Source organism: Aspergillus pseudodeflectus (assembly GCF_044049435.1).
Source record: "Aspergillus pseudodeflectus strain CBS 756.74 chromosome Unknown BJX68scaffold_6, whole genome shotgun sequence".
Taxonomy (NCBI): domain Eukaryota; kingdom Fungi; phylum Ascomycota; class Eurotiomycetes; order Eurotiales; family Aspergillaceae; genus Aspergillus; species Aspergillus pseudodeflectus.
The window spans coordinates 403,931-423,869 of record NW_027263782.1 but is presented as its reverse complement, the minus strand read 5'-3'; the positions used below and the strand labels follow the sequence as shown (position 1 = coordinate 423,869).

At 51.5% G+C, this 19,939-nt stretch overlaps 6 protein-coding genes across 6 annotated transcripts; 3 read left to right on the top strand and 3 right to left on the bottom strand.

The window, feature by feature from the left end:
* Nucleotides 1–29: 29 nt before the first annotated feature.
* BJX68DRAFT_177780 (putative proline permease) lies at nucleotides 30–1,970 on the bottom strand. The gene has a single exon (XM_071037156.1). The coding sequence runs from the start codon at nucleotides 1,716–1,718 to the stop codon at nucleotides 198–200; it is 1,521 nt and encodes a 506-aa protein (XP_070903033.1). The 5' UTR covers nucleotides 1,719–1,970; the 3' UTR covers nucleotides 30–197.
* On the bottom strand, nucleotides 1,971–3,712 carry BJX68DRAFT_177787 (putative nuclear pore protein (SEH1)). Its single transcript, XM_071037157.1, has 4 exons — nucleotides 3,661–3,712; nucleotides 3,293–3,582; nucleotides 2,393–3,227; nucleotides 1,971–2,329 (listed from the first exon to the last, which is right to left on the bottom strand). The coding sequence occupies exons 2-4, from the start codon at nucleotides 3,476–3,478 to the stop codon at nucleotides 2,223–2,225; spliced, it is 1,128 nt and encodes a 375-aa protein (XP_070903032.1). The 5' UTR covers nucleotides 3,479–3,582; nucleotides 3,661–3,712; the 3' UTR covers nucleotides 1,971–2,222.
* Nucleotides 3,713–3,882: 170 nt separating this feature from the next.
* Nucleotides 3,883–5,537, top strand: BJX68DRAFT_177777 (UDP-N-acetylglucosamine--dolichyl-phosphate N-acetylglucosaminephosphotransferase). The gene is made up of 3 exons (XM_071037155.1): nucleotides 3,883–4,231; nucleotides 4,283–4,463; nucleotides 4,524–5,537. The coding sequence occupies exons 1-3, from the start codon at nucleotides 3,987–3,989 to the stop codon at nucleotides 5,499–5,501; spliced, it is 1,404 nt and encodes a 467-aa protein (XP_070903031.1). The 5' UTR covers nucleotides 3,883–3,986; the 3' UTR covers nucleotides 5,502–5,537.
* Nucleotides 5,538–5,819: 282 nt separating this feature from the next.
* Nucleotides 5,820–7,417, top strand: BJX68DRAFT_228930 (aldo/keto reductase). The gene has a single exon (XM_071038935.1). The coding sequence runs from the start codon at nucleotides 6,104–6,106 to the stop codon at nucleotides 7,256–7,258; it is 1,155 nt and encodes a 384-aa protein (XP_070903030.1). The 5' UTR covers nucleotides 5,820–6,103; the 3' UTR covers nucleotides 7,259–7,417.
* Nucleotides 7,418–7,910: 493 nt separating this feature from the next.
* Nucleotides 7,911–10,818, top strand: luA (3-isopropylmalate dehydratase LEU1). Its single transcript, XM_071038934.1, has 4 exons — nucleotides 7,911–8,162; nucleotides 8,218–8,249; nucleotides 8,312–8,386; nucleotides 8,447–10,818. Exons 1-4 carry the CDS (start codon nucleotides 8,063–8,065, stop codon nucleotides 10,565–10,567), a joined length of 2,328 nt encoding a protein of 775 aa, XP_070903029.1. The 5' UTR covers nucleotides 7,911–8,062; the 3' UTR covers nucleotides 10,568–10,818.
* A 161-nt stretch (nucleotides 10,819–10,979) lies between these two features.
* Nucleotides 10,980–19,553, bottom strand: ags2 (alpha-1,3-glucan synthase Ags2). The gene is made up of 6 exons (XM_071048600.1): nucleotides 18,490–19,553; nucleotides 18,255–18,430; nucleotides 12,266–18,202; nucleotides 12,009–12,214; nucleotides 11,447–11,957; nucleotides 10,980–11,391 (listed from the first exon to the last, which is right to left on the bottom strand). The coding sequence occupies exons 1-6, from the start codon at nucleotides 18,841–18,843 to the stop codon at nucleotides 11,343–11,345; spliced, it is 7,233 nt and encodes a 2,410-aa protein (XP_070903028.1). The 5' UTR covers nucleotides 18,844–19,553; the 3' UTR covers nucleotides 10,980–11,342.
* Nucleotides 19,554–19,939: the final 386 nt, after the last annotated feature.

Genomic DNA, 19,939 nt, shown 5'->3' with positions numbered 1-19,939 from the left:
GTCCTGGACTTTTGATAAGCCTATTACCTCGAATATATAAAAAAAAGGAGTAGAGTCTGGCAAATGAAACCAACTTGAATTAACTGCCTTGTATCATGAATTGATACTTCTCATAATAATATGTAGTACACAAAGACAAAACACCATAAAAAAAGAGGAATTATACTAGGTCAATCGTCAACAGCATTAGTTCAGTCTTAGGAGGATTGTGCATTAGGGGCAGCTGCAGCTGATCCCTCGCCTTCGCGCTTGCGCTTCTGCAACTCCATGGCCTGGCCCTGAGATCGCTCTGCCAGTGTTTCGACATCGTCGTCATTGGATGCTTCCATCTGGGAAGTCTTCTTCCGGATTCCGGTTATGAGCCGATGAGAGAGGTACATGGTGCTGAACATCCCGACCGCAACGTGGGCAGGGATCGCGTTGCTGGGGTTGAATTGGTAACGGGGAACAATGACAATCTGGGAGAGGTTGAGTGTGACCAACAAGACACTGGTGATAAGAGCGAACCACGTTCCAAACGGCTGAACAAAGGATCGATGCACTGGCACGATTTCTGCTCGGCCAACTGCTCGTCGGAAACGGATATAGGTAAGGCACGAACAAATCCAGGAAATGTAACCGGAGGTGGTGATGAAGAACATTAGGTAGTTGTGCACAGAGGAGCTTGACATGGCCATGCATAGGAACGTCAGCCAAGCGAATCCGGCTGAAATGGCGACGGAGATATAGGGGACATTCCAGCGGTTGCGAACCATGAACATCGCGGGGGCGTGGCCGGCTTCTGCCATGTTCGCTAGCATACGGGAAGACAGGTGGAGGAAAGAACGGCCCGAGGCCACGGAAGAAAGGAGAATCATTCCGACTGCAGCATTATGCAGCGCCCGAACGCCCGAGTCCCTGGTACCCACGGTATAAGGCGAGAGACCTGCGCCGATGCCATCATTGGTGAGCGATTGGTCGGTGTACGGTGCCATTATGGTGGCGGATAGCGCGGTCATGATGTAAAGGACAAACATGACGAGGTTGCTGTTGCGAGTAAACCGAAAAATGCTATTCCCTTGCTCCCCATCGTGCTTTTCGGCTCTCTGCACGGTCAATTCTGGAATGAAGACAACCGTGATGGTGCTGCAGAGCAGACAGTATATCATGCCGAGGAAACGGCCAAAGTCCCCGCGTGCCAGAAATTCGTTGAAGGGACCGGGTTGACTCCAGTAGTGAAATCCTTTGACCGGTCTGCTGGGATCGTCTCGAATCGCAATGTAACCCGCCATAGACATGAGTGAGGTGGTCACGACGAACTTCAGTCCCGTGAAAAAGGACTGGGACCTTCTGAAGATCTTGTCGGGTAACATATTAAAGCCGAATATCACACCCATGACGAGGCCCATGCGCAGCGCAATATCGGAACCTGGTGTCCATAACCCAAGATGAACCATTGCAGTCGTGACTTCGAAGGGAACCATGACAGCAAGTGTACACCAGCGTAGATAGGTTATCGCAAACCCCAAGTGGCTTGACGTGTAATGATATGTGTGACTGATCAACGCGCCATTTCGGCCGATGGAGTGCGTCGAGACCTCCGCGATGCCGCTTGTCACGCAGTATACCAGTGCCGATATGAATACGTAGGAGAAGATGAGCGACGCAGGCCCGCCTGCCGCGAGGGCCTGGCCTGAGCCTACAAACAGGCCGGTTCCCAAAGTAGGACCGATCGTCATAATTGATAGTAAGAATAGATGATAAAGAATGAGATGTGAAAGGATCGTAGACCCCCGGGGACAGCTGAGGTGCAGGTGAAACGGTGCGAGTGTTGCAGAGAAAGGCTTGCACAGGGCGAGAGGTGTCCCTCTTCCCCGAGTTGCCCCGACGCATGGCTCCTGCTATTTGCAGGAAGCACGGGGCATTCCTGCCACATTGGGGTACCGTATGTGGACTGTTCGCATCGGGCCGGAGGATAGGGAAGGCGCGGATTATCCAATTGTTGAAGCATTACGGGTGGATGAAGCAGCCAAAAGAATAAGCGCAAAGAAGCTCGTGATCGAAAACGCCTGGACGATGGGTATCACTGTCTATAGAACGAAGAAAAATAAAAAAAGGCGCAAAAAGCTCATCGCCCCAGATCAGCACTGCGTCCCCCTTCAAGGATTTGCAACGGGGGTTGCCACACTCTTCAGTCCAGGCAGAAATGAGCTAAACGCGCAATGGGCCGATAATGAGAGACTTTACTGGTAACTCATGTCTGTCTCCGCGTATTCTAGCCATTCCCCAGACAATGCCTTCTTCCAGAATCTCACAACGCCGTCGTCGCCGGAGGAAATCAAGCAGTCACCTACACGCTTATTAGGTTGCCCGCGCTCTGGTCAATGTTAGGGTGCATATAAGAGACACTCACCTGCATACGAGAACTCGACTTGCCATACGTCCAGATGTTTGCTATCGATGCATGCGACTTCCTTGGAGAAATGCTTGAACTGCGAGTCACCAGTCGTGGAGCGGCTCGTCATAGAAGTGGGTGCACGGTTTGCCAGCGCTGACCCTATCCCTGATTGTACTGTCGTGCGCGATGACTGAGATGCTGAAGATGGGGTGTGGTTGCGGTCAGATTCTCGAGAATTATTGGAGGCAAGAGAGGTATGAACCTCGAACACTCGCACAAAGCCGTTTTTACACCCGCTAGCGATCAAGTCATAGCCTCTGACTGAGCCATTGGCCCAGGATATGTCCCTCACCAATCCCCCATGGCCGGTCAACTCTATTGCATGATAGAAGCGACGGTTGGCGTCAGTCCGGTAAACCTTTATACTGTCCATTGCTGCAACAACGAGGGACAAGCTTTTGCGGTCCCATGATGGAAGAATCGAGTGCGTTATGTCTGTGGGATCGTGGTGGAACTGGACTTTGAAGCTTGTCTCTTCTCCCCGCTGAGGGGCGGTGCACACTCGAAACTCATCGACAGTCTGCCAGTCTGCTAGTGAGTCCGGGCTAACAGGTTCCATGACCCTCAAGAATCCGTCGCGTGTTATCACAGCGAGCCAGGATTCAAGGTCAATGTTACGAAAGTCGATTGAGACGAACGGGTGCCGCTGCGGCGCCGTCATGCGAAAGATAGTTCTGAATCGCCGGCCGGAATTTGGCGGTTGAGTGACATCCTCTTGCCAGATTTTACACTTCATATCTTCACCTACGCTGCCAATGTGCTGACCGGTAAACGGCCCATTCCAGGTCGCCTGCGCGAGGAGGGATTAGCCGCCCATAACAGCAACGAAAACGAACCAGGACTGGTCCGACTTACGTCGCGGATTTCTGCATCATGGGCACGCCATGTGTCTATGAGTTGCCATTCTCCATCTTGCTGGTCCCAGACTTTCATGCGATGGTCTGACGAAGCGGTAACTATGCGATTCCCATAAAAGTTGAACTTGGTCACAGTCACCAAGTCACGATGACCAGTATCAAAGTCGGCGAACGAAGACGACATTTATAGCCGGTTTGGAATTTCTGTCAGGGGATCTGGACCCTGCAAGACATACGCCCGGACGCGTAACAGTCGGTTCCAGAACTCAATTGGTGGAGGATTGTGTTCTTTGAATGGGTCAGCTTCGGTCATCTCTTTCTCTTGTATGCAAGAGATACCTAGGGTACACTGACTTAGATATATACCTTATCAGTCTAGTCCCTACTAGACGTAATGCAGTAGCGCCCGGCAAGTAATAGTAGTTCTACTACGAGTGTAAGATATGGATTGGATGTTTGCGTGGATCATGTGAGAGAGACGGGGTGCTCTCTCACCGCCTTCGGGGCGCCGAGAATCCGCGGGGCAGAACGAACGGCCACGCGGCCACCACTTTTAGCCTCCGTATACTCCGCCGTATTTATTGATGATCTGTCTTGAACGGGCCAGATTGTGGTGTTTCTATTTTCCACCACTTTGTCTCGCCCAGTGCAAAGGGAATGGAATGGGACTATAGTTGAGCTCTTCGTTCATAATGGCCAACCCAAAATCGAGCTCCCTCTCCCGTCGAGAGACGTGGAGTCTCATCATTCTTGCAGGCGCCTGTCTTGGCGTGCTGGCTAATACTTTCGAGGGTGAGGGCGCGCCGTTGGTGGCTTCTCTTGCATTCAGCGGAATTGCATTTGCCGTCACCTTTAGCATGATAAGATGGCTTGGACCTGTTTTCATCAAAGCAGGCTTAAGCGGGAAGGATATGGCCAAACCAAATCGGCCTGTCATGTGAGTCTCTACAATTGGTCTACACGTTCTATTACTGATGATCAAATCTAGACCGGAAACTATGGGCGCCGTCTGTGCGGTTGTATACCTTCTCGTACTCATCTTCTTCATTCCCTTTGCGTTCTACAAGGACATCGTGGCCGCCACTTCTGGCGGTGGTAATCGCGATGTTGTTATTGAAGTGCATCATGTAGAGACAGGTCGGACACTGCACAGGTTTCCCCATGAAAGGGTTCGTACTTGATTTTCATGATGTTCAATTTGCTGGTAATACTGACAGATGAGTTTTCAGCTTGCTTCATATCTCTCCGGTCTTTTATCGCTTCAGTGCATTGTCATCCTTGGGATTGGAGACGACCTGCTCGACATTCGGTGGAGGCACAAAGTGCTGATTCCTGCCTTTGGATCAATTCCCATGCTTATGGTCTACTTTGTAGACTTTGGCGTCACGCATGTTGTTGTCCCAGTGCCCCTGCAGCCCTACCTTGGTACCTTTCTCGATCTTGGCTTCTTGTACTACGTCTACATGGCTGCGGTGGCTATATTCTGCCCCAACTCTATCAATATGCTGGCGGGCATCAACGGAGTTGAAGTGGCTCAGTCGCTCGTGATTGCTGTCTTGCTGATGGCTAACGATGCACTATACCTGATCACCCCCTTCCGCCACCCTGCCACCGACTCGCATCTTTTCTCGCTATACTTTTTGCTACCCTTTGTTGGAGTCTCGCTCGCCCTTCTCTCCCAGAATTGGTATCCATCGAAAGTGTTTGTCGGGGACACCTACTGCTACTTTGCCGGCATGGTTTTCGTTGTCGTTGGAATCCTCGGACATTTCAGCAAGACCATGATGCTCTTGTTTATTCCGCAGATCTTCAACTTTCTCTACTCGACTCCCCAGGTTTTCAAACTGATTCCTTGTCCTCGACACAGACTCCCCAAATTTAGTGTGGAGACCGGACTTTTGGACGCGTCAGTGACTGAATGGACAGTGCCTCCCTCGCCGTTGATCGCGACCGCTCTGGAACTATTGCACTGGCTTCGCCTCGCGCGTATCCGGAAAAACGAGCAGGGCGAAATCGTCGAGTCAAGTAACTTGACCATCCTCAACCTGTGGCTAATCTGGATGGGCCCGATGAGAGAGGATCGACTAGCATTGAGCATGGTCGGCGTCCAAATCGTATGTGGGTTTTTTGGTCTTTTTGTGAGACATTGCCTGGCATTGTTGGTATTTACCACAGACAACAGAGCGCTCGGGATGATGATCTTATAGACATAGAGTGATCCAACCTTTAATATACTATATCCTGTTCTACTATTCTCAAGTGAATAGCCATAGTTTTACAAGCGGAAATCAGCCTATAAGCACTCTATCGCCACCTTAGATCTACACGGAAACACGGTTTCCGATTTGTGATCCTCGATTGTTGCAGGGTGCTGACCACCCGCCGCAATCTCCATACTTTCGGTGATCGGTGCCGCCGCTAACTCCGGTGGTTGCAGGTCTCGATTTTTTGGTCGTGCTCCACGTTCCTGCTTATTAATGGCCTAACTCCGCGCTTGGCTTGGGCTGACCATACAAAGTCAGCATGTCCGGGTGGCTTGTGGGTTTATTCACAGGATCGCATGGACCATGACATCAAGACAATTTCACGATACTATGGATATCCCTAGGATGACCGGAGATAGGATAGGAATATTCTCTTGGCATACTCGCAGGATGTCTGGTTGTCGTTGTTCGTTGTATAAATACCTGGAACTGCCCTGACGAGGGAAAGCAACAAGGCAAGCCTTTCTATCAGTCTATATCAATTAGCAATACGCTCTACACTCAATACCCCCTAAATCAACTTAATCAAGCATCAAACCATCGAAATGGTCGACTTCATGACGCCCGCCCCCGAGCCAGCCACCGAGCTGGGCCGGTACCGCATCCTTTCCTCGAGCGCTGGAATCCGGGTATCGCCACTGCAACTAGGCGCAATGTCAATTGGAGACGCCTGGTCCGGCTTCATGGGCTCAATGGACAAAGAATCCTCTTTCAAGCTGCTTGACGCCTTCGTCGAAGCAGGCGGCAACTTCATCGACACAGCCAACAACTATCAATCTGAGCAGTCAGAAACTTGGCTGGGTGAATGGATGGCAGCGCGGGGAAACCGCGATCGCATGGTCATCGCGACCAAGTATACCACAGACTATAAGAGCTATGAGTTGGGGAAGGGGAATGCGCCGAACCACTGTGGGAATCATAAACGGTCGTTGCATATGAGTCTTCGGGATTCGCTGAAGAAGTTGCAGACGGAGTGGATTGATATTCTCTATGTGCATTGGTGGGACTATACAACTTCAATTGAGGAGTTGATGGATAGTCTGCATATTATGGTTGAGCAGGGGAAGGTGTTGTACTTGGGTATCTCGGATACGCCTGCGTGGGTTGTTAGCGCGGCTAATATATATGCTCGCGCGCATGGAAAGACGCCATTTAGTGTCTATCAGGGCCGATGGAACGTGATGCTAAGGGATTTCGAGCGCGATATTATCCCAATGGCCATTCATTTCGGCATGGCCCTCGCGCCCTGGGACGTGCTTGGAAGCGGCAAGTTCCAGTCTGCAAAGGCCATGGAGGAGCGCCGCAAGAAGGGCGAGGGATTGCGGGCCATGCTGGGTGCAGGCGAGCAGACCCCCGACGAAGTCAAGATGAGCGAAGCACTCGCCAAGGTTGCCGCGGAGCATGGAATCGAGTCGGTCACAGCTATCGCCCTTGCTTATGTGCTGCAAAAAGTTCCCAACGTGTTCCCCATCGTTGGTGGGCGAAAGGTAGAACATCTCCACGATAACATCCAGGCACTCAAGATAAAGCTCACCCCGGAGCAAATTCAATACCTTGAAAGTGTCAAGCCCTTCGACGTCGGTTTCCCGCAGAATATGATCGGAAATGATCCTAGGATCACCGGTGCCGTCAGTCCGTGGATAACCTTTGGTGCCCAGTATGCGGTTCCGCCAGCGCTCAAGGCAATCACGCCAAAGTGATAGATGCAGTTGGCAACGCCATTCTGGCTGAGTTGTGTGTTGAGCAGTGTTGCGGAGGGTTTTGCGAACCACAAGTCCTGTCTGTATTTATTTATCAGTGATTCAGTATCGGAGCGTAATGAAATTTAGGTTTTCTCTGCTCGGCCAGCCTCATGCATGATTCTGAAAGCATATACCCGTGAGCTTAGGTTGTAAAACGGTTCGTCGCAAGTAGTATTCAATTCCAGCATCAACTGAAGAACGACGGAGTCCGTATCCCGACTGCGGCGACATTACCCCACGCCTATCTGCCCGTGGGGCTCCTGTGGCCGCAGCTACTCCAACTTGGCACTTGAAAGACGTAGCATTACAGCTTAGGCTCAGGCCTCTTCAAGAGCCACCATCCATGCAATTCACGGAGAGATGCATAAATGGCGAGGTTTATCGAACCAAACAGAAGCGCTCGATTAGACCGTCAACTGGTCTGACTGGACGACCTCCGGGACTAAGCGCCGCGTGCCGACTCCCAGGCCGCCATCGGAGCAGGTGGGTCTGTGATCTACCAATCGGTGCGGGCGCAATTGTCTCTTACCACCCGAAATCGGGGCTGTTCCAGAGCCCCTCGATGCTGTGGCCAGCGACATCGCGATGGAGAAAGATTCTTTAAAGAACCCCGGACGCTTCGTGCCTGCTGTGAAACTCCATACATTTGATTATCAATTCCTCCGGAGTGGCCGTTCTCCCCTCCTCTGACCGAGATATACCCCTTCTCGCTACTCCTAATACTCGATACTCGTTGACTCTATCACTCTATCTTTGCCCCTCATGCCTGGCGCTGACAGGAAGCCCAAGACCTTGTACGACAAGGTTTTGGATGCTCACATTGTGAACGAGCAGGAAGATGGCACTCTCCTGATCTATATCGGTATGATGCGCAAGCGTTGAATCTTGATTCGCGACAGTACGCTAACTTTTACTAGACAGACATCTGGTCCACGAAGTGACCTCTCCAGTACGTCTGAGCGATTCGCCTCGCGTCAGGTAGTTTTGTTTCGCCGCTGACAAGTTAAATAGCAAGCCTTTGAAGGCCTGAAGAACGCAAGCCGCAAAGTCCGCCGGCCGGACTGCACCCTTGTCACTGTCGACCATGTAAGCTTTTCTGTGTGACGCCATATCTTGGTGAACAAAGACTGACAGTCTTCTTGCTAGAACATCCCCACCACATCGCGAAAAAACTTCAAGAACGTCGAAGAATTCATTGAAGAGAACGACTCCCGCCTGCAATGCTCGACCCTCGAGGAGAACGTCAAGGACTTTGGTCTTACATACTTTGGAATGGGTGACAAGCGCCAGGGTATCGTGCACGTTATTGGTCCCGAGCAGGGTTTCACTCTCCCCGGCACAACTGTCGTCTGCGGTGACAGCCACACTTCCACACACGGTGCCTTCGGCTCCCTTGCCTTCGGTATCGGTACCAGTGAAGTCGAGCACGTCCTCGCTACTCAGACCCTCATCACCCGCCGCAGCAAGAACATGAAGATCCAGGTTGACGGCGAGCTCCCAGCTGGCGTTACATCGAAGGATGTCGTTCTGCACGTTATCGGATTGATTGGAACCGCTGGTGGTACAGGGTGCGTTATCGAGTTCTGCGGCTCCGTCATTCGTGGGCTGAGCATGGAGGCTCGCATGTCCGTGTGCAACATGTCCATTGAGGGTGGTGCGCGTGCTGGCATGGTCGCACCCGACGAGATCACGTTTGAGTACCTCAAGGGCCGCCCTTTGGCGCCCAAGTACGACAGCGCCGAGTGGAAGAAGGCCGTCAGCTACTGGTCTAGCTTGGCTTCCGACGAGGATGCTGTCTACGACAAGACCCTCCTGGTCGATGCCAAGGACATCGTCCCCACGATCTCATGGGGTACCTCTCCCCAGGATGTTGTTCCTATCACCGGAGTTGTCCCTGGGCCCGACGACTTTGAGGATGAGGCACGCAAGCTCGCCTGCACACGGGCTCTCGAATACATGGGCTTGACTGCTGGAACCCCCATGAAGGACGTCACCGTCGACAAGGTCTTCATTGGATCTTGCACAAACTCGCGTATCGAGGACTTGCGCGCCGCCGCCAAGGTCGTGCGCGGCAAGCAGATTGCCGCCAACATTAAGCGTGCCATGGTCGTCCCCGGATCCGGTCTGGTCAAGCAACAAGCCGAAGCCGAGGGTCTTGACAAGATCTTCGTCGACGCAGGCTTCGAGTGGCGCGAGGCTGGCTGCTCCATGTGCCTAGGAATGAACCCCGACATCCTCTCCCCGCAGGAGCGCTGCGCTTCCACCTCCAACCGCAACTTCGAAGGCCGCCAGGGCGCCGGTGGCCGCACCCACCTCATGTCCCCCGCCATGGCTGCCACAGCCGCCATTGTCGGTAAGCTCGCCGACGTCCGTGAACACCTTGTCGCCAGCCCACGTCTCGGCAAGGTCCAACCAAAGGTCGACGTTCAGCCTGAAGCCGAAGAGGTCGACACAGAGGAAGAATTCGACCGCATCCTCGACCAGCCCGCCGATAACGAACCCCACACCAACACCTCCGCCTCCTCCGGCGCCGCTGGCGCCTCCGCCGGCCTCCCCAAATTCACAAACCTCAAGGGCATCGCTGCCCCCATGGACCGCAGCAACGTCGACACAGACGCAATCATCCCCAAACAGTTCCTCAAGACCATCAAACGCACCGGTCTCGGTACAGCCCTCTTCTACGAACTCCGCTACAAGAACAATGAGGAAGATCCCTCCTTCATCCTCAACCAGGGTGTCTACCGCCAATCCAAGATCCTCGTCGTGACGGGACCCAACTTCGGCTGCGGCTCCTCCCGCGAACACGCCCCCTGGGCGCTCCTAGACTTCGGCATCAAGTGCATAATCGCACCCTCGTTCGCCGATATCTTCTTCAACAACACCTTTAAGAACGGCATGCTCCCCGTCGTCATTCCCGACGCCGCTGTTCTCGAGAAGATCGCCGAGGAGGCCCGCGCTGGCCGCGAGGTCGAGGTCGACCTCGTTAACCAGCAGATCAAGGATGCCGAGGGCAACGTGCTGGCTTCCTTTGACGTTGATGGCTTCCGCAAGCACTGCCTCGTCAACGGCCTCGATGACATTGGTCTCACCCTTCAGATGGAGGACAAGATTCGCACCTTCGAAGCCAAGCGTACCCTCGAGACTCCCTGGCTCGATGGCAAGGCCTACCTTCGACGTGGGAAACGCGGTGGTGCGACCATGGTTGAGGCTGCGCCTGTTCCCAAGACGAATCGCGGCGACGTCAAGGGCGAGCCTCTGGAGTGGTAGACATGATGCTCCCACCGATCTATTCAAATCCAGCCCCGTCTATCTCTCTTCCCCCTTTTTCTCTCTCCATAATGAGTCACTTGATACGAGATTGCGTTAGCCGTGCGAAAAGAATTTTTTTTTCTTGTTTTTATTCAGGATCCATGGCATCAAGGCATTGGGACGAGTTTCGGAATTTTCTTTACTTATTACAACCACTAGTACGAACAATATACCAGGCTATAGCAGTCAATATATTATCTTATTACAAATATCTTGCCACTCAGATCTAAAGAGTAAGACTGCGTTAAGAAGCAGATGTCAGGACCTCGTATATTCATACCATAATTAACTCTTCTTCGATACCATCCTTCATGAGAACTAAGTATTTCCCTCAGATAGGCATCGGGTAAAACCCAAAAGTGTTTTTCTAGACAAAATGAAATAGGGAAACAGCAACAGATTGAAAAAGAAAAAGAAAAAAGAATCATTAAATACATGTCTTGCCCCATACGTGTCGTAAGTGAGTAGCGGACAAGCTGATTAGGTGATGGACCATATTAACATTCAACATCCGGTTCATTAGGTAGACTCGAAGTCGTTTCCCCATTAGAGGGTAAAATATCGTCAAGAATTGCGAGAATATGCAGATAGATAAAGAGGTCGTTTGGATAGCGAAGCCGGTGGATGGATTGTCATGAGGACCGGTTCGGATAATGTACAAGGGGCGTCATATGTGGAGTCCCATTGTTGATTTGAGTAGTATATGCTGACGGTGGCACTGCTGAGAAGCCCTTTATGGTTTTGTGAGCTGCTCTTTCCGGAAGAACAGTAGAAAACCGGCACTGTTGAGAGGTGTTAGTTGACATAAATCTTGAGGTAGGGCTATAAAGGACATACCAAATCAACAACTGGAAGAACAGAGAAATCCAGAACCACGCATTAGCGACAGAGCTAGGGCCATCAGTGATATCAGGCGAAATTGGTCCAGGACCGGTATTGTTCGGAGCAAATGCTCTAGCGCAGATAGTCGCGATTGAGCCCAGCACTTGAGATGCAAGGAGGGTGAAGCAGATGTGCATCCGGGTTAGGGTTTGGAGCAGAATCATGCCAAAGCCGAGGCCTTGAAGCGAGTCCAGGATACCCAGCCAGAGCCAGAGACTGCGGGATACAAGGGCTCCGCTTGTATAGCTGCCGGCCCAGGGTAGGAACAGACCCATTCCTGAGACACCCCACCAGATCTGTGCCCAGCGGGGAGCCCCGAGACCGCAGGCAAAGACTGGCAGGATCCAACTGTGGGATTTCGAGAGGTAGCCGAATACGAACAGAATGCCGACCCAGACGAAGCCGAAGAAGAGAACCACGAGAAGCCCGATTTGCCACGCATCGGCATGGACTGAACTCCAAAGGACTATACCATGTTAGTTTTTGGTGTGTGATTCATCGGTGCGAGTGTACTCACAGCTCCAGTTTCTTCCGTAGGGTGCGCTAAGGAAGAAGTTCTGTAAAATGACAACCACGAAGTTCCACAGGATAATCTTGCGACGGGATACCGACTGATAGAAAGATGGAACCTTTCCAGGTGTCTGACGATAATAGTTCGGTAGACCGAAAAACACAAGGAGACCAAGGATCCAGAGGAAAACTGCTATAGGCATACAAATGGCCCTAGAGAATTGTTAGCAGTGTAAAGCTGTACAATGACTCGAATATACGTACGTCATTCTCCAGGTCTCCGTAATATGAGACTGGACATTGGGAATGCCCCTAGTAACTGCTTGTGAGATGGACGTTCCCCAGTACCACAGACCGATGATGTAGGCTTGCTGAGTGCCTTGAATGATGCATGCACGCGACACCCACTCCTTGACTGGGGCACCGCTTTCATCTCCAAAGTTGAGGGCGAAGAATAGTGAACCACTGGCTGAAGCCGCAGCGTACGTTCCAGCGCCCACGTTCTGAATCCAAGCTCTGGCAAACCCATCACTTTCGTAATGTGTGATTCCAATGAAAACAAATGCGAGACCATAGAGCAACCAAGGAAGAGACAGTACCACAACAGATTTACAGAAGCGAAACAAGAACCACCAGATAATAGAACTCATGAGGTAGACAGTCGCGATTCCATAGAGCTTTTCAGGCCTCTGGCCGACTTCGCCAGTGAGCAGTGTAATCTGATACGAATTGGCCGCGATAATCTGTCCAAGACCAAGGATGAAAGAGTAGATTGGCCAGTCAAAGATTCGCACTTGCATCCACTTCCTGAGACCAGAGGGCGGAACGTAGTCGTTTCCAAGGAGGAATTCGTCTGGCCTCCTGGGAGGGCTTCCACTTTCACGCGATCCGACCTCCTCGTTTGAAATTGCCATAGGCGAAGAGCCCTCGAACTTGGTGCGGAAGACTGATGATGAAGGCGACTGGTTGCGGCCGAGCTTTGCGTCACGGAATCTGTCAAACCACTTCTTCTCACTCTTCTCGAGATACTCTTCGATACAAAGCTGTGATTCAGAATTGGCGCCGTTGAGTCTTTCAAGCTTGGCTTCGAACACCCTATAGAACTCCCCAGTGCTGTCCGTAAACGACGGGTCAACCTTTTGCAGCTTGTAGTCTTTCTTCTCCCCAATGATCGAATCGACAGAGAGGACAGACGCACTGCTGAGACGGTTTCCGGGTTGAGAAAATGGTGGTGCAGGCGGTACGAGAGTTTCATCACCATCAAAGGTCGTCGAGCTCGCGGGGGATAGCATCGAACGAGAAAAAATTGAGCTCTGGCTGGAGTGTCTCCGACTGAAAAAGTCCCTGACGGTAGAATGGGGGGTCTCCTGCTGCGCTGCGATGTCCTCTCGGCGAGCTTCCTCTGCTTGTTCAGGAGTAAGGGTATATTCTGATTCACCGTAGAAACTCGGGATAAAGTCGTCATCACTGCTCTCTTCGGTCATGGAAACGCTTGCGTTTTCGTCCGTCCCAGCTTGGCTGTTTCTCCTCAGCCTGCGGCGACCACGGCGGATCAGATGTCCAGGTCCAGCGCGGACACCAAGGGATAGATGTCGGCCAATGCTGGATCTATGTTGCTCATCACCACCTGGACTAGGATCCCTGCTGTATACAATTGTGTTCCGCTGTTGAGGCCCATAGGCGCTCAAGCGGTTGATGTTTGAGTAGCTTCCTGAACGCGAGTGAGCCAGAGGAGGCGTCTGTACTCCAGTCGGGGTCACAGTTCCGGTCGAGGCAATTGGTGGTGTCATCATTCCGTTCGGGGTGTTGTACCCAGAGGGCATGTATGGCTGGCCGTTGGATTTGACTAGGCCCTTGCTGTGAATTCGCATCGCCGTTGACTGGAGAATTTCCAGATCCTCAACCCATTGAGCAACAGGAAACCGCTGTTTCGCAGACCTTGCACGCATTTTTGCCCGGACTTGAGGCTTAGAGCTGAGCGCACTTCCAATAGCCAATTTGAACTGGTGAAGAAGATGGGCAGTGGTTGTGGACTCGACGTTATACCACCAACCTGGCATCTGGCCAAGACCACCCACCCTTGCTCCAATGCCCAAGGCTCCTTTACGGCCGAATTCCACGGCTACTAATCCAAATGGTTCATCACGCGAAGGAATCAAAGCAAACTCAGCGCCTGAAAAAATGAAGGGAGGAAGTGCAGTGAACTCAGGTTTCGAGTACACACGTCCAGGGTAGAGCTTCATCATTCGATCTAGCTTGAGGGCAGCAAACTTTCCATAGAGATCAATAACCGGGCCAACACAGATCAACTGGACATTGGGACGGGCTTCCAAGACGGCAGGCATAACATCAGCAATCAAATCGATTCCTTTTTGCATTGACCATCGCCCCACGAAGACGAGAAGGTCGGCGTTAGGGTTTTGAGCAAGACCAGCCCACTCTTGTGCCTGGCGCTTGAGCTCCGCTCTGCTTGCCTCGTAGGTCGGATCCACCTGAATATCACTATCCTTAGGCAGCTCCTTGTTCCATTCGGCAGTGTCCGAGGGATCAGGGTTTGGAAGATTCCCAACTTTCTTAAGGCCCCAGAAAATTGGATAACGAGCGTAGGAACGTTTTCCATATTTCCTCGAAACTCCCACAGCGCCGAACCCTTGTTGATGAACACGAAGATAGCTTGCACCGGCATGAAGCATGTTGAAGACCTCGCCGAATTGGACATATCGCCTTGCAACATCGACCTCGATATTAAAGACCGAGCATACCTCATCTCTTTCCTTCTGGGTTCGCATGGGCCAGAGGCCTTGGAACTCTGCATTGTGTAGCGAGAGACACACTGGAACCGTCTGAGGGAGAAGGTAAAGCGGGGCGATAGAACCATGATAGTCGTTAATATGATAAAGATCGATGGGGAAACGTTTGATGGTTTCGGCGATACATTGATTCCAGGCGGAGTAGTAGATCGCGCTGTCAAGGTCGTCCATGCGGGCAGGGTAGGGTTCAGCCTTTGATTGCTGACGGAACACAGGAGCATCCAGAAGAACATAAGTAATGTTGTTCAGCACATGATACTGGACCTTCACTTCATAGACATTTCCAAGGACTGTCACAAACATTGGCTCCGCGGGTTGGTCCTCTGGATAGTCCACGCCTCCCACGCATGGAACGACCCAAATCAAATCTTGATGCCCCAGATTCTTCCCCATCAGTTGAGCCATAACCCCAAGCCCGCCAATTTTGATCTTGATGCCCCAATCCTCAATGTCGTACTCCATAGTGGCGATGAGAACTGAACGCCTTTGCGAGGATCCTGTTCCGAAAGCAGGTGTGCTCTGGAGGAAACCGGACTTATTGGCGAGCCGAACAAGGGGATTGGTGGAGTTATTCCTGGAGAACAGGAACGAAAAAAGCGATTTCTTCTCACTTATTCCAACCTGATTGAACTTGACCTGATAGAAAGACTTCATGAAAGCATATACACACCCTGCGGCCGTCACAAGAGGCACAAGCCAAAGGAGGATATAGACAGCCAGCTGAATGTTTCTGGACCCTGACGGCTGGAAATGGATTCGTTGGGTGCCATCGTCGATCCAAAGATCCCATGACAGGTACGAAGACGGTGGCCGTTCGGTAATGTTGACAGAAAGCTGGCTCAGTGATGAAGGTGGCATGCGATCAAGTACTCCGTCGGCATCAAGGTCGCCGAAAACAAAGCTTTGGTCGGGTTCCCCATCCGGGTTCATGCCCCAAACATTGAACTGTCCCTGAGCTGGAAACTCCACTCGAAGTCTGTACTTCCAATAGCCGTCAATGTCTTGTTTCACCTCGTTGGCCAAACCAGCATCGTAACCGTACTGGTTGTACGGTCCATTGAAGAAGAGATGAGGGAAACGTCGCTGGCGATCAACACCATAGTCGCCCTCCTGGACATAGCTACTGCTGCCAGTCAACTTGCTCCAGTATTCGACTCGCACGTGCTTTCCTTGCCACTTCTGCTTGTCTGTCCCAGACCAGGGTAGTTCTTCGATCATCGTCTCGCCACCCTTGTAATCTCGCCAGTCAGAGAAAGAGCTACCCCAGTTGGTCGAGTACCGGTACTTGTCGGCGCCTGCGGCTTTATGTCGTATGTAGAGCGTCCCATTGTCATACTGGTGGAGGAGGTCGGTGGAGTAATTTGCTGCGGTAGATACCATGGGGTTTTCGGCCTGGCCGACGCGGATGAGAAAGTGATCAACCGCTTCTGTAGAGTGGTCACCATTCTCAGTAGTAGCATTGGTGACAGTCAGACGATGAATGCCGTTGTAGGCTCCCGTCAGTTTCGACGTCCATACCCATGTGCTAGGAATTTGAGCAGTCCATTGCGTCTCACTCGGGTCCATTTTCTTGCAGTTGACATGGTTCTTGTCAATAGAAGCTGTTCTTCCGGACTCTGTCGTGGACCGGACCGAGATGGCCTTCGTGACGGAGTCACAGTCCATTTCGGTGGAGAAGTAGATGCTCACATCAATATCCTCTGCTTCGTCGGATGCGACTTTGGAGATGAGGGGTTGATCATGCCCTGGTGTTATTCTGGTAATCATGGGTCGGGGTCGAACAAACCGGCTCTTGGGAACAAATGCCTTGAACTCGAAAGGTTTTAGAGTCATTGAATCGAGGCAGCCATTGAACTCTTTGGAGCCGTTGAGATGGAGCTTCATCGGGCTGTCTTTTAAGTCGTACTCGTCGTGCGGGTAGAACAGATTGACAACAGTGGTTTCGGTGGCGAAAGGGGAGATCAAGGCCGTGTCATTGTCGCTGCAGTCGAACCTGTACTCAACCGTCTTGTTGTCATTCTGATATACCAGCCAGACTGGCTGGTTGTCATCGAGCTCTTGGACTTTATATACCGCATCTCTCAGGACAGACCACACGCCAATCTCTGTGGCCGTACCATTTGAGCCCGGGTAGAACACCTCTCGAGTTTGATTAGACAGCTTTTGAACAGAGTATCCGTCATTCAAAACCTCGAAATCCTGTCGAAGTTGGTACATGTGTTTGATAATATTCCGGATAGGGTGGGAAGGATCGCGGTGATCGTAGGCAACTGTTTCGTCATGGCAACCCTCGCGCCCCTGACCGATAGGCCAATTGTAGTATTGGCCTGCAGTCAATGCAAAGCAACCATGGGTTCTCCATGCCGTGGCCGGGGACATGGCCTGACGGCCATAAACGTAATTATCTGCTGTTGCATCTAATATGTAGAAACCTTGCTCTTCCCCCCAAAGCAAGAGTGGAATTCCAGGAAGATGTAGGGTGGTGATAAACATCCCCAACAGCTGCCTCTCAATGCCTTGCTCCAGCGCTGGCCAGCGGAACACGTCTTGATTCGTGGCACCATACATGTGGCGTGGGTCAAATTTTCCGGTATTCGCGTTGATCATGTCGTTGGTCATCACCATCACGTTCCAAGCATCAGTCCAGTCAACAGGGGTGTCGTAACCAGCAGCGAGATTGCCATCAAGCCCAAGAAACCGAGTAAGTGAGCGATAGGTTGAATAGTGAAAGGCCGCGCTATCAAGGGCCTGTAGGCCGTCCTCACGAAGGAAGTACTGATGGTCAGACTTGTTGTCCATTCGCATTGAATCCATTGCAGAGTCGGGGTATTGGTTTGGCTGTCTGCCACGTCCAAGGTAGATTGCACCAAAGTTATTCCCGCCTGTAATCTCCCCAGGTAGAAAGAAATTGTCCTTGCCAACGTCTCGGGCACACTCCCGATAAGCACTTGACATGTCTCCCAGAGCATCAACGGTAGATTGTGTGGCCTTGTCATAGCGGAAGCCATCAATATCCAGAGCTTTGATTATCATGCAAGAGTGTCTGATCAATCTCTCTCGGACGCTGGGGTTCCATTCACGGAGACGATCTTGCACTGAAGCAAACTTGGCCAATTGACGCTCCCAGTCTGGGTAGACACCAAACGCCTCCCTGTCACCATACTGGTCAAAATCGCTGTCATAACAGCCCTGAAGCTGATCGCGGACATCCTTATCAACTGGCCAACCAGTCTCGTTCCAGAATCTAGGATATTCACAAGTTCTGTTGTACTCGTTTCCGATATCAAAATCAACATAGCGGCGGTCAGTTTTCCAAAGGGCTTCGTGTTCCTTGACGGAGAATGGGGTAGTGACATTTAAATAGCCTTCAAAGCCAATCAAATCGCCCATTCTGTAATGATCAGTACGAATTTAGAAGGAAAATAGGTCACTGGTAAACTTACGTTGCAATAGTGTTGTCAAACAACACGTACATCTTTCGCTTATGGATTTCATCGATTGCGTTTCTCCAAGTTTGAATCGTGCCAAAATGCTTGTCCAACAATGTTGTATCCAAGATCGAGTAACCATCCGCACCCCAAGGTTGATTCATGAGAACGGTACCTGCGAGATAGATGCCCTAATAGCAGCGTTAGTAAAGCGGAAAAAGCTTGGGAAATTGAACGGGAAGAGTCAAACCTTGATTCCCATTCCTTGAAGGTAGTCAAGTGTATCAACCAAGCCTTGTGCATCACCGCCGTGTCGCATTTGATTCGAGTTTAGGTCATGTTCGAAAAGCGTGCCATTTATATTATCGTTGGTAGGGTCACCGTTGACAAATCGATCTAGGAAGAGGGTATAGAATGGAAACCTCCAATTGTCCGGCGAAGGCATGTATTTGTGATTCGGCCATTCTGGTGCGGTGTAGTCTGCTGGAGTGGCGGCATTCTTGTTCACATTGAGATTGTAGTCGACCAAAGACTCCTCGTAGGGCCAGCCTGTTGCAGTCCCTGCTAGCAGGGCAAGCAGCGAGCTTGAAGTTGCCCACTTCATGGTTGACGGTAACTGATAGCCGGTAACTTCAGACAGTCCACATGTGTCCGGAATTTGACTAAAGGTGTGCGAAATTTAACAATGTACAAGAGACCAGCTCAAGAACCAAAGTGAGGAGCCCAACGAATCTGCTTCGGGTCAACGGTTTCCACCCCGGAGATGCCGCACTGTCGATAGAGAGGAGGGCAACTGTAGAAGAAGAGAAGAAGAAGCCTCCGGACGAAGATTTAGCAGCGGCAGTAAGAGAATAAAAAGAGAATGGGCAGAAGAAAGCGCAAAAGAAGAAATCATATGCCCGAGTATATTTCCGAGGAGCTGCAGGAAAAACGCACACTATAGGACCGGAGAAATCATTATTAGCTGTAGTATACTGATAGAAAGGAGGGTCAGCGAGGGATTGATAGCGCCTTGAAAGAGAAAAAGCAAGCGAAGATCCTTCCTAACCCACCAGTACTGCGCCAACAGGATCAAGGCTAGATTGCCGGCTTAGTCGACAGATGGGCGGCCAGATGGAGCCTCTGCAGTGCCTATGGTGGCGTGGTGGGAATCGTACTCCTTTCGTTGAAGGAGCAGCCCCCGATCCACCCATGATGACTCGTGTGCCGTCAGCCAGTTGATAGGAGAAGGTCGCGGTACCCATTGGGCCAGTGGCCACAAGGGTCAAAGTCGGTAGGAAGGGGGAGAGTTGTCGCAGGAGCCACGAAGCGATGTCCACTCAAGCTCGAATGCATGCAAGTCAGTCGCAGAGACGGCGCCCAAGCGGGAGATCTTTGTGTGGATCCCTGGTACATACAGCCTGGGTGGGTCCTGGTAACACTGATACGCCCGCCTCCTGGAGGCACTCGTTATCTTAGTAAGGTGATGACAGCTTCCAGTTTATTGTAGTAGTCCTCGATATCAAAATATAGAGACTACTAGTAGATGGGCTTGAACTATAATGGTTCGTCTAGGTATGCTGACTCTGGCGGCAGCCCCGGAAAGAGCGCCCGCAAACGTAGTTGTTATTGTTAGCCCGAGAATAAGCCGGAGCCCTACGAAGCCTCGAGTTGAAATCGCGATCTCTTCAGTTCTACGGACTGTGGAAGAATTAGGAGTG